Source organism: Macrobrachium rosenbergii, chromosome 42 (genome assembly GCF_040412425.1).
Source record: "Macrobrachium rosenbergii isolate ZJJX-2024 chromosome 42, ASM4041242v1, whole genome shotgun sequence".
NCBI lineage: Eukaryota > Metazoa > Arthropoda > Malacostraca > Decapoda > Palaemonidae > Macrobrachium > Macrobrachium rosenbergii.
Genome location: NC_089782.1, coordinates 2,939,680 through 2,956,803, shown reverse-complemented (window position 1 = coordinate 2,956,803; position 17,124 = coordinate 2,939,680). Strand labels below are relative to the sequence as shown.

At 41.0% G+C, this 17,124-nt stretch overlaps 1 protein-coding gene across 1 annotated transcript in view; it reads right to left on the bottom strand.

Annotated features, from left to right (window-relative positions):
• The window catches only part of LOC136827879 (branched-chain alpha-ketoacid dehydrogenase kinase-like), a 446,871-nt gene that overhangs the window by 342,438 nt on the left and 87,309 nt on the right, over positions 1-17,124 (bottom strand). The window contains 1 exon segment of the mRNA XM_067085342.1: positions 11,124-11,192. Within this exon segment, the coding sequence (XP_066941443.1) occupies positions 11,124-11,192 (69 nt within the window).

Sequence of the window (17,124 nt, the reverse complement as noted above, 5' to 3'; positions counted from 1 at the left end):
TTACCCGCTTGGTAGTAGCTAACGCTACTAAGAACAGAGTCTTCCTAGTGAAGTCCCTCAGAGAGATAGATTGCAAAGGTTCAAAACATGGTTGCTACAGCCACTTAAGAACCACATCTAGATTCCAGGCTACTAGCCTCTCTTCTTTCTGTTTGGTCAAGTCGAACAGCCGTCTTAGAAGACGAGATGTTGTGTCTCCTGCACCAGTCATGGAAGACTGTCCACTTGGTCTGATATACTTTGCATGAGGATTGTTGTCTGGAACAAGCAATAGTGTCTGCAACTGCCTTCGAAAATCCTTTCGCTCATACCAATCTGTAGACAGTTTGAATGCATTCAGAGCCAGAGTGGACAGTCTTTGATGGAACCGCCTGAAATGTGGTTGTCTGGGTAGTTTGGGTTTTTGAGGCAACAACCTCAGAAAATCCATGAAGTTCCAGCAAGTCTGGGAACCATTCCTGTGCTGGCCAGAAAGGGGCTACTAGGGTCATTGTTACATTCCGATGATTGCGGAACTTGTTTATTACTTCTCTCACCATCTTGAATGGGGTAAAGGCGTAAAGGTCTTTGTTCGACCAATCTAAAAGCATTGCGTCCATTGCCCATACTTGCAGATCTGGCGCTGGCGAAAAATACAGTTTCCATAACTCTAGGCACACAAGGGGGTCCAGAGTCCATTCCGTCAGGAGGACTTAATTTTGACTGAGTTTGTCCGCTAATCAGGCAGTCCGTTGTTATCGGCAATCTGGTTTTACAGGGCTTGTCTAGCAATGAAAACTGGCAATTTTCGGCGCTGAAATTCACTGTTTTCTTCTAATCGACACCAATAATTGGGTACTAGCGTTGATAACCGAAAATCGGAGATTTTTAGTTGTCATCACGCCGCTAGAACAGAACCCCCGCCGATAACTGGGGACTGACTGTACACTGAATTTTCCTGAATAACCTGGTTAAGATCTGGGTTTGATTCTGATCTGCTCAAATGAGCAGGGCTCCTGCTGCTTGGCAAAGGGTAAATGAATGAGTTCCCGTTTTTCGACATAGGGCAGTGATGTGGTGTTATCCGAGTGGACAGTCACTTTCTTCCCGGACACCTCTGATGCAAATGCTCGCAATCCCCAGTGAATTGCTGTCAATTCCTTTACACTGATATGCCATTTCTTTTGCTCCTAAGTCCACAGGCCTGAGGCTTCCTTGTCTTCCAGAGGGCTCCCTAACCTAGGTCTGATGCGTCTGAATAAAACAATGGTCGGGGTTCAGAGGAAGGAGCGACTTCCTTCGTGAGAGCTTGTCTTTTGATTTCCACCAAACAAGGTCCTCCTTTATTTCCTTCGTTATTGGAAAAACGAAAGAGTTTGGGTATTTCTTTCTGTTCCAACTAATTTTCAGAAAGAACTGTAAGTTTCTCATGTGTAGCCTTCCCAGGGATACAAACTGTCCCATGGATGAGAGGGTCCCAAAAAGGCTCATCCAGCTGTTCGCAAAACAGGACTGAAGGGAGAGAAATTTGTCTACCTTCTGAAGGCACGAGTCTATCCTTTGGGGGAGGAAAAAACCTGAAAAACCTGAGTTTATCCTCATCCCCAAATAACCTATCTCCTGAGAAGGAGTCAGCTGTGATTTTGGAAAGTTTATCAAGAGGCCCAAATCCTGGGTGAGGAGGGTCTTGTGAAGGTCCTCTGGACATTTGTTCTTCGGCTGGGAGCGAATGCGCCAATCGTCAGGTTACAGCGAAATGCTGACCCCCATCAAATGTAACCATTGGTATTGGAACTAGGACTCGCGTGAACACCTGCAGAGCTGTGGACAGGCCGAAGCAAAGGGCTCTGAATTGGTACACCTTTTTCAAGAACACAGACCTTAAAAACATCCTTGAGTCCTGATGAACTGGGACATGGAAGTAGGCATCTTTCATGTCTACTGAAATCATCCAATCTCCTAAGCAAATGGATGCAAGGACAATTTCAGGGCACTCACATCCAGAACTGGCCTTCAGTCCCCGAGGCCTTGGGGACTACAAACAACCAATTTTAGAACCCCGGAGAGGAAGTGTCCTCGACTAGCTCGATTGTTTCTTTTCTGAGGAGTGCTGACACTTCATGGGAGAGGGCTGAAAACCTCTCAGAGCCTACAGAGTAGGCCATCAATAAGACAGGCTTGTTGGTTAAAGGAGGTTTCCGCAGAAACGGGATCGAATCACCTTCTCTCAAGACTTGCACAATCCAACTTTCTGCTCCTCTTGCTTCCCAATGCTACCAAAAGTGGAGGAGTCCTGCTCCCACAGGTGTGCGGAAGACTAGATCCCCATTTACGCGCAGGTGGTTTATTGGAGGACTTTTTGATTACTTGAGGTGAAAACAGGAGCTTGTATAAGGTCTAAGGAAGCCTCTTTGTCTATCCCTACCACAAAAGGGCTGAGGTTGAACATGAGAAACTGTCCTTGAGCTGAAGGCTGGAGTCTATCTAGGTGCCTTGCTGACTGTGCGAGGTCCTGAGTGGGCTTTTTCTGCAGATCAGAAGCAATCTGCAGAACAGTAGCCTGAGGGAATAGGTGTTTCTGGTCAAGCGGAGAGAAGAGGAGCACGGACTTCTGAGAAAGGGTCACACCCCTCGTGGTGTAGGAACACCAAAGCTCCCTTTCCTTGAGAATACCCATCGCAAACAGGAAGGATAAGTCAAGCGAACTGTCTCTTATACCTTTGTCCAGGCATGAGATGACCCCTAAAAAGTCCGATGAGAAGTCTTCTGGAATATATGGGCAATCCTTTATTTTACGGGCAAAGGCTCCTACTGCCCAGTCTAAAAAGCTGAGCACTTCCAAGACCTTAAAAATATGCTTGATAAGGTGGTCCAATTTCAAGGTCGAGAAAAAAATCTTTGCTAAATTAAATGCCAACCTTCTGGAGGAGACTATCAACCTGGAGAAGTCTCCCTGGGATGGGGCCTCTCCAGCTGCACATGATAAGTATCTTCTCTGCGACAATCTGGAGGCAGACAACTAAAAGAGGCTCTTCCTGCTCTCTCTTGCTCGAGAGCCAGCTTTCCACTTCATGGAGAGCTTTCTTAGCTGGAGAGGACAGCACCATTTTAGGTAGCCTCGAAGAAGGAGTCATCTGGTTGTCCATTAAGTAAGTAGAAGCTGGTAACGCTGGAGCTGCAGGCATGAAAAAATCTGGAAATGTCACCAGCAGGAACCTGAGCAAGGAGGCATACGCTGAAGGAGGGGTAACAGAATCCACATCTTCTTCCTCAAAAGAAATGGGCAACAGCTCTGTAATAGGCTGAGTCAAGGGTGTCTTCTTAATTAAGCCCAGAATATTATCCAAATGGTGTTGAATCGATTGGAATGAAGGATCCACTAATGAGGAAGCCTGTTGCACTGCAGAGAACGAAGAGAGACATGGCTGGGAGTAAAACTGCAACTGTGGGAGCAGGAATTAGCCGCCACAGGCTGTTCCTTTTACCTCTCCGGAAGTTTTCATCAATAGTGAGTTTTATTAATTCCATGTTTTTAATAGATTCTGGTATGCAAAGAAAGTTTATAATAACATGTTTTTCTTATGCTTAGTGTAATTTATCCCAATTGGTGTTAAAATATGTGAAAAGTACAAAAATTATGCAGCGTGCATCTGAAAACAAGCTCCTATCGTTGACTTCGGCAGGTGTTATTAAATTTAGACTTACCATCACAATACTTTATAATCTCTTTATTCGTTAACATTATTTATTGACATAACATATATCTGAGGGAGAAATTTAGGTTAGTAAATAAGTTTCGATTCACATTACTTGGTAATTATTTGAAAACATTGATACTATTCGGGCAAAATACTTGCAACCAATCAGCTAGCAGGAAACTTTTCTGAGCTAAAAGGGCACCCCTGCGAGTGAATGCAAATCTGCCTTGGTAAAAAAAACTGAGTTTAACTAAAGCATTAGCAGGTAAAAAAAGCCATAGGCTGAGTCAGGAAAATTAATGACAAAGGACCTCGAGAAGGGGTAAAAATGAGAGGTTTATGGCCTGACCTAACTATTTGCTTTTGCAATCTATCTGCTTCCCTTCTCTTCCAATACTAATGAACTTCAACATAAAGTCCTTTGAAAATCCCTATGTTCCTAACATCTATTCTGAAGATCACACTTTATACCCCTGCAGCTGGCACAAACAGTGTGTCTGTCTACCTCCTGCTAGCACAATGCAGTAACCATTCCTACAGAACCTGACATTCTTAGCTTTCTTAATGAGTGCCTATAAACAATGGCAGCAGGGAGAACTCTGATAAGAGATAAAACATTCGAAACACACCTGGTGGAGAACAGGTGTACTAGACAGCCAACTTGGGTCAGCCATTCAATCTTCTTTGTTTGAATGCCAACTTGCCTACCAGCACAGAGATATAAGCTATCTCTAACAGTACGGAAGAGCCATCACAAATAGAAATGAATAGACGTGATAAGATGGAAGGTCAATCATAGGTCTTACCTAATGGATACCATTCTGGTAATCAAAATGAAGAGAGTTGGATTAAGTTACAGTATTTGAGAAAGTGGCAATTAAGAAAGGTACAAATCAAGTTCCTAAAACTTTATTTTAATACTAGATGATGGAAAATTCAGTAAAGCATTAGTTGAAAAGATCAGATGGCTCCTGTTCTTCAGGATGAGATGAACCTGTTGAATGTTTCTAAGAGGAAGGATCAGTGAAAGATATAATCTGGCAGAAAATGACAGCAATGCACTGGAGCCAAAAGTCTGTCCACAAACTCCTTTAGTAATGAACATAAATACTGAACAAACCTGATGCCTTGATAAGATTAAAAATCTTCAGCTATTACAAGCAGAAAACATTCTGGCAGACATAAGTTAAGAAATAGGTAGAGTAAGAAAATCAGGGGCACTTGAATAACTAATAGCAGAATTGGAAGAACAAAAAAGATCTATCAGGACTGACTACAGGAAGAAGTTGAAACCTTAGCTGTTGAGAAATATGTTACTTTCATAGTAAAATTAAGTTTTACATACCCTATACTTACCAAGTAATTATAGAGCTAAAGGTTTTCTAACCACGGCAGCCTAAATTCAAAAATTGTGGTAGTGCTTCTATTGTTTTATTGTAGGGCAAGCCCACCCACTTTCGGGGAACAACAGGAACAACATAACAGAGAGCTTCAATTCCTTTGTGCCCTGATGTCCATGCAAGGGAAGGAGGGAGGGCTCCGACTCTGTAATTACTTGATAAGTATATATGAAACTTAATTTTATTAAGAAAATAACATTTTCACATAAGTAACTTACCAAATAATTACATAGCTGAACCCACATTGATAGGTGGGATACATGGACATATTCTACTTCAAAACATTAAATAATGGTAATGACTCTGAAATAGAACAGTTGCTAGCACTGATACAATGCCTGTTGTTTCCTTACCCGGTAGGAGCTACGTACTGCAGGTATATACTACCTCTGGTTGGTGCTCAACTTAACCTGCAGTGGCATGGAGGTATATAGCTATGGGTCGCCCCTATTTAGGTGGGAACTTTGCAGTGAAGGATATTTCTGATGGCTAGCAAAGCTTACAATAAGATGCCCTTGCCCTGGGTGTAGTACCAGAATTAAAACAACCCGACAACGCTGTATCATGGATCAGTCAGGTATTCGCATTCTCTACCAATGGCACAAGTGAGAGTTGACTCCCAGCAGTCCACCACATACCCTAACCTTTCAGGATAGCACCAATACGCTTGCAGTGGCCCAAGTATAAGCCAATCCACCTGCTGGGAGTTCTGCCCTCACTAATGGGGACCGACTCCCCAATCCAAACGTATTGGTGGGCTTCCAGACAAAAGCCAGGAGTCCCACCTCCAAAAACCAGTCCCGCCCCCCTGGATTCTGATGAGCTGATCCCTGAAGATGGTTTCACCCCCCAAAATAGCAATGGGAGAAGCCCATCACTCTCTTAGGTCCAAACCATATTGAGTGGTGACTCAACCACCACAACTCCCACAATTAGCTTCGAATGCAAACCCTGTCCAAAAAACAATCCCTTCTCAGATTCACCTAAGCAGTAAAATTTTGCTAATGTGGAAATGTCCATGCCATTTAAACCAAAAATTATATAGACTGTTTCGTCAGGACCCGGGCCCAAAGGCGAGGGTCTCATAGCCTTGTCAAGGCATCCTACTTGAGGGGGGGAAGGCAGATGGGAGTGAGTAGCAGTAGAAAGGAGTGTTTCAGGTGTAGAAGGACTGGGCATGTGAAAGCGGATTGCAGATGGGCCAATGGTGAGTGCTTCGGCTGAGAAAAAAGAGGGCATATGTTGAGGGACTGCCCATAAGCAAAAGAGTTGAGGTGTTTTGGCTTTGGAGAGGTAGGACATTGAGCGAGAGACTGCCAGAGTGGAGGGAGTGTAAGAGCAATCGGAAGTCTTTGTGGAAACTGTGGAATGAGTGGGCATTTTGCCAGAGCATGCAAGAACACTCTGAGCAAGTGTGAAGGATGTGGAATGGAGGGTCTCATGAAGGAAGTCGCTGTACCAAAGCCTAACCCCACAGAAACTAAGTGTGAAGGGGGTTTACTTTGGTGAGCCCTCTGGTATGGAAGGGATAGATGTATTGCATGTGAGAGAAGAGTTTGTGAGTGGGAATGTCTGTTTTGGGGAATGAGCAGATTGTTGTTTGCATGTTAGAGTAGAATGTGGTGGAGTGTTATAGAAAGCACTGATTGATACTGGTTGTAGCAGAAATGTGGTTTTCAGAGAGGCATAGAGAAAATAAAAGAAGACATAGCACAGAAGCAGGAATGTGCTGGATATGTGACAGGGACTGGAGGAAAGGGTGAGTGCGAGGTTTGTTGAGTTGGTTGCGGTTGCAGGAATATGGCTGGAGGAGGAGGATTTTTACATTGTAAACAGAGTGAATGAGAAGTAATGTGTTGCTGGGGTACCCATTTCTGAAGAAAAACAGGGTAAAGGTGTACCCAGAACAAGAAATGATAGAAATACAAATGGGGAATGAAATGAGTGTGAAGTTGTATCTGGAGGAGTATGGACAAGTAAGTCCGAAGATGGTTTCTGGAGTAGGGGTGTATGTGATGGGGAGTATGAAAGTAAGGTGGAGAACCAATGTTGGAGTTGGCGCAGAGAGTTCGGGTGAAATGTTCATGTTGGATAGTAGCTCTGTGTGTTATGAGATAAGGCAGGTCGCTCATGTGTTTTGGTGGAATTATGGATGTAAAGGATGCAAAGGAGTGTGTACAGGTGTGTGGGGAAGTGAAAAAGAAGAGGGAGAGGCATACATCGTGGTGATAGATCGGGAAGCTTAAGAGGTGTTGTCGAGTTGAGTAATGATAAGCATGTTAAGGGGTATGATATGATGGCCGAAGGGGAAAAGTCAGAACAGCGGAGTAAAGAAAAGCTTAGGGAAAAGGTGAGGCTGAATGAGAAGTTGAGCGAGAAAGAGAAAGAGCAGGTGTATGAGTTGTTGTGGGAAAGAAAGGGTGTGTTGAGTCAAGGTGATGAGGACTTTGGGACAACTTGATTACCGGAGTTCCATATTCGGCTGACAGACTATACACCAATTTATCAGAGATCCCGACATTTCCTGGTAATGCGAAAGATTGAAGAGCAGTGTGAAGAGTCAGAAAGGATGGGAGTGATTAAACCCAGTAAGAGTGCTTGGAATAGTCCAATTGTGCTGGTAAGAAAGCCTGATGGAAGACTGCGAAGTGTACTGATTATCAGAGAGAAAATGGGGTGACAGCAAAAGAAAGACTCCCTATGTGTGTGGTGTCTGTGTGTACAGTATACAGTTGGTAAGAAAGCCTGATGGAAGACTGCGAAGTGTACTGATTATCGGAGAGTAAATGGGGTGACAGCAAAAGAAAGACTCCCTATGTGTGTGGTGTCTGTGTGTACAGTATACAGTACATGGGATGAAAGTGTTTAGCAAGATGGATCTGGTAAGGGGGTATTATCAGACGCCAGTGGCGGAGGATTGTAGACCGATAACTGCCTTTTCAACTACGAAAAAACAGTATCAGTTCTGCAATCTCAGTTTTGGATTGGCAAATGCCCCAGCTGCATTTCAGAGAACGACAAAATTTGAATACTTCACCAAATTCTGAAAATACACCCAAAAAATGATGAAGAACGCTGCAGAAAACACCCAATGTTGGTCGGAAGCCAGCAGGAACCAAATTGAAGCTCTCTGCTATGTTGTTCCTCTTATTCCCCAAAAGTGGGCGGGGCTTGTCACCTACACTAAAACAACAGAAGTGCTGCCGCCACTTTTGAATTTAGGCTGCCGTGGTTAGAAAACCTATAGCTATGTAATTACTTAGTAAGTTACTTATATGAAATTAGCAAATAATAAGAAATTTCTTTACGGTCAAGAGCAGTATACAGGTACTTGAACTCTTCTCAGCATATATGAAAGAAACCTATATGTCTATATAGCAGTAGAAACTTGTTATGACTCATGCCCCTGCTCTTCTGACTAGATGGCTAAAGAGCAGTAGCAGTCAAACAATTAAAGAAAAATTAAAAGAAGGGGCATCTACACTCCCTCAATAACTAAGTAAGATTTCAGAAATATTAGTGACAACTAAGTTTGGGTTTTGGCTCCCAAAGCAACAACACTGCCATGGAAAATTAAGGAGAAAGTCAAGTGAAGTATATCAATCTTATAGGAACCCTGAAAATACTGTATTATAGTTGGCACCGAGTGGAGTTATCTGAATGGGTACAGCAAATGCTACAGTAACAGAAATGAGATGTAGATTGAAATACCCCCAAAAGGAGACCAAACTATGTAGTTGGAAGGGTTTCAGATAACTTAGAAAGATTGTGCTGGTGATGATTAATTTGTTCCAGGAGAGGTAAGGGCTTCATTTTCTCCCATAATTGTTGGAGTGAAGTGAAACCAATACGAATGGTGCAAATCTCAGCATGTAGGTGAGAAGACAGTATGAAACAAAGGAAAAATATTAAGCAAAGTAGAAACATTAAGAAAAAATCAGTGGAATTAGGCTTTCAATAACATAATTTGAAGGTATTACTAATGCATTCACAATAACCTCTTTGCAGGTACATAATGACATAAGACCCAAAGGCAAATAACACTAGTAAAACAACAATTCACAAATCGCAATAAAAAACCATCCATATGGAGAAAGCGTATATGGTATATAAATGGACAAATGAAAATGACTGGCATAACATTCCCAACATACCCAACACAAAAATACTATAATCCTTAAAGAGCAGCTTGGAACAGCCACAGGGAAGACCGAGGTCTTGTGAGACAGGAGTGTGAGGTCTGGCCATGTGCAGTGGCACCTTTGTCCTTCAAGGATGTAACAAGTTGGTGTGGTAAGAAGTCATTTTACGGAATAAGGTTATTTTTTATTAATTGGTGTGTAATGACCAAAGAAGCAGTTGGAAGATCACTTTTCATTCAAAAGTCTTCATATAAAAGACATTCAAGATCTACAAGTTTATGAGTAACTGTAAAGTGTTTAACTGTATATTGCACCTTTGCATTTTTTAAAAGTAAATACTGTTATTCCAAACTATGGTTCAGACCCCAGGTAAAAATTCAAAAGAAATGGGAACAATGGACAAATGGGTCTGAGAGATAAGATGCAAATGGAGAGATTTTGTCTAAGAGAATGCATTCCCTAGTCAAAGTTAACAGGACTACTAAATTTAACATGCAAAGTTTTATCAGTCATTTAACGTGAAATACTGTGATTTCATATAACTGAATACAAATATTCCGATTATTGTGGCCTTTAACAAAATTTCTTTAGGGTGCTGATGTTACAGTAAGCATAGACACTACCCATGTAGTTTAGAGATCTGTAAAGTACTGGAAGAAGCATTAGCTTCCAAAGAGATTGCCGGAGGCTGATATGGGGTGTTGACACTAGATTCTAAATACTGTACTAAAAAAAGTTGACTGAAAAGAAGACAGACAAATCACAAGTCAAAAGGCCAGGGGAGGAACATTATTTCTACCTGATGAGTCTTTTATCTCACTACCCACAGTGAAAAGTCATCCCTGGAGATTCTATTTGCCCCACAACACTGGGTACTAACGAAGGACAGATTTATAAGACGGCACATCACCATTAAATCTGCAAGGTAATTACAGAGGAAATATGAAAGATGAGAGACTCTTAAGACAACTCAAGAAGGCCTTATCTAAAGATGGATCCAACATCAATCCCACTGGTCAACCCTAGAGGGGTTCTATATTTCTCTGGTGGTTGTCTGGCATCTCCATACTTAGGCCTGTTTTGCCTCTTATCATCTCCCACCCTCTGATAATATGCAGTTTCTCTTTTCTTTCATTCCCCCCCCCAACCTTTTACTGAGCTTTAGTTGACCCTGGGTTCAATAATTGCAGTACAGTATTAGGTTGTTTGTAGATATTTCTTACAGCATCCACAATATCCTTCTATATATATATGATTTTAAATAGCTCACCATACTGTATTTTGTATATACAGTTCATTTATAAATAATTGTTAACATTTCACTCAATAGTTTTCCACTTGAATCTTGAACCACGAAGAATCTTTACAACCTTATGTACAAAAATACGTCTTGAAGTTAACATTACAAATACAGTAAAGCACATTACCCAAACACCCACATTGTATCTTTACACTAGCAAGTACTGAAGTGTTACAATTGCTTACCGTTCTACAGTGGTCCAAAATGCTGCCTGATACTCAAAGACTGATTTTTAACATCCTTGGATATAGTGAAGGATGAAAATCTTGGAAAAATAAGAAAAGATGTGTCTGAACTAAGCGGATTAAAACTCCTGTTTCTATAAAAATGATCACCTAACCCATAAGAAGCAAAGGCTACTAATGTAAAAAGGAATGGTCAAAAGAAAAATATTCCTAGATTTTATTTCATACCAGTAGGCAAGAAACTTAGGAAAAAGAACTAGAATTAAAAAGGCAAAATTAATTGAAGACAAAAGTCTTAAATTTAATTACACTGTGAAATACCTTTCTACAGCAACACTAAATTTTTCAAGAAATGAAAAACATTAACTCAGATTATAATAAGGAAAAACTTCACTTAATAAATCAGGAATAGAACTTACTAATTTTGTTGATTCATCATCACTCTTCCCATGGTACAGGATAGCAGCAGGCATCAACCTCACAGACTTCTGCAAAAAGTGCATAAAATTTAAAAGTTACAGTAATATACAAGTCATGAGAATAGAAGTAATAAAGAAAATATAAAACGATAATTATCATGATAAAATTAATTAGTTGGATACTTACCTACGGTTAAAGTTAGCTTACATCTTTGCGCTATCAGGTAGGATTGGCATTTGAAAAATTCAAATTATGCTTAGCTAACCCGTTACGACTGTCACTGTAGTAACCTGTTTTCCCACCTGGTGGTGTTGGAATGTAAATAATTTAGTCAGAATTCTTCTTCACCACCCACTAAGATGGGGTGGGTTTCCACTGTAATAGTAGGTAAGTATCCAAATGATAAATTTTATCATGAAAATCATCATTATTTGGAATGAGTCTTACCTACAGTACTGTTAAAGTTAGCTGACTACCACAATGAATAAGGATGGTGGGCTAGTGCAGCCAGAGAAACTATGTTCAGCCAAGGGAATTAAAAGCTTTTTAATGGGGAGAAAAAGCTTCTCAACATTCCTACTTGTTGTGTGACCATTGCTGGCAAGTATTGTAGCTAGACGCTGAAACCACAACAGGGTGTGAGGCCCTCATGGCAAGACTTGTCAGAGGATCCTTACAGGGAAAAAATGACTATCTCATATAGTACTAGTGGCTCCTGGGCCTGAGTTGAAAGCCCATAATCGACAGTTCAAAACTAAAGACACTACACCTACATATATGAAGGTAGGCTCCTCTACACCAATGTGTACCTTCATACTCCCAAAATTCAAAAACAGGATTTTCTAATAAATAATGATAAGATAGAATGCAATGTTACTAACATACAGTATTTGGTTCAGGAGAAAGAGTTCCTCATGCAATGAAAGGACTATGGGCCTTATACCTCATGTACTATAAAACACAGTTGAGAGCACACAACACTGTTTGTGTTAGGAAAAGTTAAGTATATCTTAGTTTAACCAGACCACTGAGCTGATTAACAGCTCTCCTAGGGCTGGCCCGAAGGATTAGGTTTATTTTATGTGGCTAAGAACCAACTGGTTACCTAGCAACAAGACCTACAGCTTATTGTGGAATCCGAACCACATTATGACGAGAAATTAATTTCTATCACCAGAAATAAATTCCTCTAATTCTTCATTGGCCAGTCGGTGAGTCGAATGCTGGGCCAACAGCGTGCTAGCCGAGAGCTCTACCCACCCATCCAATGAAGAACTATGTGCTAGGAGCTAAGTTATTAAGTACTAAACAGTTTCCTAGCTTGCTCTTATGACTGTTCACCCATTCCCAAAAGCTCTACTTCCCTGATAACGCACCTATTCGTTCTTATTCGTTTTAACAGGAACTGAGGAAGAAGTACACTAAGGTGCTGGTTAACAGATTTATCTTCAGCAAAAGGAAGTGAAAACGGAACCACGTGAGTTATGCACCGCTTAAATACTAAGGGGAATCAACCAAACACAGTTGAAATTCTTTCAAGTCTAAAATGGAGGAACAGAGACGGAAGAGGTGACCAAGCCGGAACGTCAGTAATGACGCCACGGAATGCTCGGAGACAGAGACAGATGGAGTGAATGGGTATTCAGGTGGAGGAGAGGATTTGTACGTGGTCACCACATAACCTTGATGACAGAGGGTGTAGTCTGCACAGATGGGGAAGTTAGAGGTTTCTTGCAAGATGTCACCAAGTAACCATGACAACAGACGGTGTCGTCTGCACAAAACTTACGAGGCAATTACAAAGGGGCGAGAGCTGTTCTGACTGCCGGCTAATTCCCTCTAGAAAGGAAGCGTCTGGAGAGGGAAAACTGCTATTACGAATATTGTTACACAATGACAGATACGAGACGACACGGGAAAAACTAAGAAAGAGGGGGAGGGATATCGTTCGCACAGGGACAATATTGGGAGAGCAAACGAAAACAGAACTAGGGTGCGATTCAGAACTACTGGGACAAACGTAATAAGTCTGTAACTCTAAATAACTCTACGGTTTACACCTATCTTATATCACTCTTGCTAAACAGGCGACATGTGAACTAGCAAGAGCGAGAGCCAACAACCAAACAACTCATATGGAGAGATGGTTGAGAGAGAGGTGGCAGAGGGCACAGACCTTGGTCTCAAGACACACCTTGGCTCCCTGTCAGAGGAGAGGACCAACTGATGCAGAGCAGTCCAGAGGGCGGGCTACAGATGGATGCCAAGGCTCCGACACCTCTCTCTTATATATACATGACTATGAGAAAAGAATATATCTCAATTACTTCAATTTTTCTCTTGAACCACAAAGAGAGCAAAGGAAAGTGGAGCAGGAGTGAGAGGGAGAGAGAGAGGGGAATTAACCTAGGTTATCTAGTAGGCTAATGGAGGATGAGGAGGAGAAGCAACACCGGCAGACCAAAGGAAAAGACTGAGTAGGCTTCTGGTGTACCCTAACAAAATGTCTATGTGAACTACTGTATATGCCTAAAATTAAACATTTCGCAAATGATGAGGTAAAGACAGTTACATCCCCCTTTAATTGCATGACAACTTTTACTAGAAAAGGGATTAAAGGAAATAAAAACCTGTTTATGATACTGAAGCCATGAGGATTATTTCCAAAAAAGGTAAAAGCTCAGGAATCAATTGTGTGTGCATGACTTTAGCTATCTTGGACATACGAGTGTTTTGCCTTCTAACACCACTGAAAACTATAAAAACTCCTCCTATTGAAGGTTTATGTTTCTACAGACAAACCATTAGTAGTTCTAACTGGGCATAAGACAGCCATTTCTTCACAGCCTACCTAAGCAGTCAAAATGTGGTATCCTTGATTGCTGTGACAGAAAACTGCTTAGTGTACCCGAGATGCTGGTAGAATTTCAAATAGGATCTCTTGTAGAACTGGTGCTGGATATCACTCTGAATAAGCACCAAGATAAAAAAAAAAAAACTAACCCCTGTTATTGATACACAAGTCTAACAAAGGAGGGCCTTCTAGATTTAAGGATTGTTTCCTTGGTCATTCTAGAAAGCCCTTACCTCATAAATGCAAATGACAATCTTGACAATCTCCAAGCAGGTAGATGAAGCATGTGAAAGTTTGAAGGAATCTTCTCGAGAGACTGTTTGAAAAAACTTTTCCTAAACATCAGCAGATGAGGAACTTCTACCATCAAGAAAGAAAGTTAGGGGAACTAACCCTTAGGGGCCATGAATGGGCTATGAAAATCATCACTGTGACCTGCAAAGCTCACAACTTGTTGAGTATTTCCTCAAACTGCAGAGGAAAAACATAAAGGTTTAGAAAGACCAATCTTGAAGGAAGGCAACAACTGGCATCAACTGCCCATGCCTGAGGATACTGGCATGAAGGGCAGTACACGGGTCAAGTAGTGTTTTGGGCAGTCGTGAACAGATGGGTGTTTAGGTCTCCCCAAAGGTTCCACAACTTCTGGCAAACCTGAGGAAGAGGAGACTACAGACAGTCCCCTGGTTATCGGCAATCCAGTTTTATAGCACTTGTCTTGCAATGAAAATCAGCAATTTTTGGTGCCAAGATGCACCGATTTCTGCTTATCAGCTGGGATAATCAGGTATTGGCGCTGATACATACCTGACAGAGGCGCCGATAAGTGACAAAAATCGCCGATTTTTGGTTATCAGCGACTTTCGTTTATTGTCATGCCGTTGGAACAGATCCCTGCCGATAACCAGGGACTGCCTGTATCTGACTGGGGACCTTGCCTTTTCTGGCTGAGTTGGTCTTCAATAACAAAGGTTTTTCTTAGGACAAAACAGGGTAATGCAATGACATTGCAGGACTCTGCCCAAAAGAAAAAGAATTTTCTTTGCTAATCTGAACAACTCTCTTGAATTGTGTCTCCTTGTCGTCTTATGTAAGAATCAAGACTTGCATAAGACCATCTTAAAGTGCCAAGAGCTATAGTAAGTTTACCTGCTAACTCCCTGGCATCAAATGTTTCTTAGAATGACCCCCAAAACTGCCTCCGAGACAACTTAGGACTCAGAATAAAGGTTCTTGAGGACTAAAGGTCAAGCCATTACAGATCTCAAAAGTGGTTGAAAATTGGCTATCTATCAACCTGCTGGAAAACCCCCACCAAGAGAGAGCTGACCTTCATCCCCAGATAAGCAACTGACTGGGTCGGAAAGGTTAGACATAAAACAATTCTTCACCCTCAAGGTTATCATAAAACCCTTTGGTGAGAATGAACCAGACATCCAAACAAGAGAGAAACACACTGAATCAAGCAGATGATGCCATACTGCTAAAACCTTGATGCACAGGAGAATACTTTACTTCAACTGAAGGTGTACCAAGAAATGTAAGTGTCCTACATGTCCACAGAAATTATCTTTTGCCCTTCCAAAAGACCACCAGGAGCAAACTAAAAAGACTCATAAAAAAGGGAGGCATATGAACAAACTTGTTGAGGCAGGAAAAGCCCATGGTTCAAAGGCCTCATAGCAGAACAATCTATCTTTCCAAACTCTGAACTTCTCTGTCTGAAGAGTGTGGAGAGAAGGATATCAGGAAGATGAAAGGGTTAAAAGAAATAACAAAAGGTATAAAGTACCCTTCTCTGAAAACCATTACTGTACTACCAAAGGTTCAACTTCTGACAGTCTGCACATGGCCTACTGAGGATCCACACAGCCTCCTGAACTGGGAGTTCAAACATCAATTAAGGTTACATGTGTAATTTTACCACTTAAAATATGAGCCAGAACACTACTGAAGCAGAACTTGAGAGTAGTTTAGGAAATTCTACAAGAAACTGGCATGCAAAAAAAAAGGCTGTAGAATCTAATACTGTATCCTGATTCAAGGCATTTAGGTGATAGCCTTAAATACTTGGGGGTTAAGGAGACAATGATAAGTCACAGTCAAAAAAGGCTGATAATGGTTGAGCAGGGCTACTTAAAATGATTATACACAACTGTTTCTGTAACTTTACAACTGAGTTGAGAAAAGGAAAGAGACATTCCTTCCATTAGCCTTGGAGTAGGGCTATCAAGGAGAGGATACAAGTCTGATGCATCATCAAGAAACTCCGCCTCTTCAGGATTAATATTCAACTATTATCAATATCATTAAATGTATTGCAGTAAATGGTGACAGGTGTAGAATGTAGTATCTGTTATAGACTGATATATCCACCCCTAGGTACTAAAGGTTGGCCATGGAGCCATTAGGCCAGTATTCATTTTGGGTATGACAGCCTCACCTATGATATTTAAGACTATATTACCCTAGCCTAAGGTACTGTAAACATGGGATAGCTTAGCCTATTGTATTGTGACGTATGTTGATTTTTCACCTGTATGCCTTATAAAACATAGCCTACAAAAAGGTGGGGGGGGGAATATAGACAGAGCTGAGAAAACAGTGACACCACACAATAACATAAAGTAAAGCCACCGTACTCGTGTTCTCATGATTCACTGACTCACCGATTCGCGGGATTTCCTGTGGAACGTATCTATAAATTATTTGCAAAAAATTCGGCAATTTGTGGACTTTTTCGTCAGGAAATATTCACTAATGTGTATTTTCATGTTATTTTCATGACTAAATACATTTTTTATGAAAAAAAAAATGATTTACTAATTTTCAAATATTAATAATAATAATAATAATAATAATAATAATAATAATAATAATAATAATAATAACAATAGTCTAAGATTTAATAATATGTAACTTAAAGAGAGAGACGGAACCGACCTCATTAAAGTGAAGATAGATGCTCAGAATTGATATCATTGAAATATTAAAATTATTTTAAAGTACTATTGAAATTATAAAATTATATTAAAATTATATATAAGTGTTTCAGGATGATAGAACAGGCAGTCCCAGGTTTACGACGGGGGTTCCGTTTCTGCACCGAGTCGTAAGCCGAAAAATCATCAAAAATCGTCATAAAT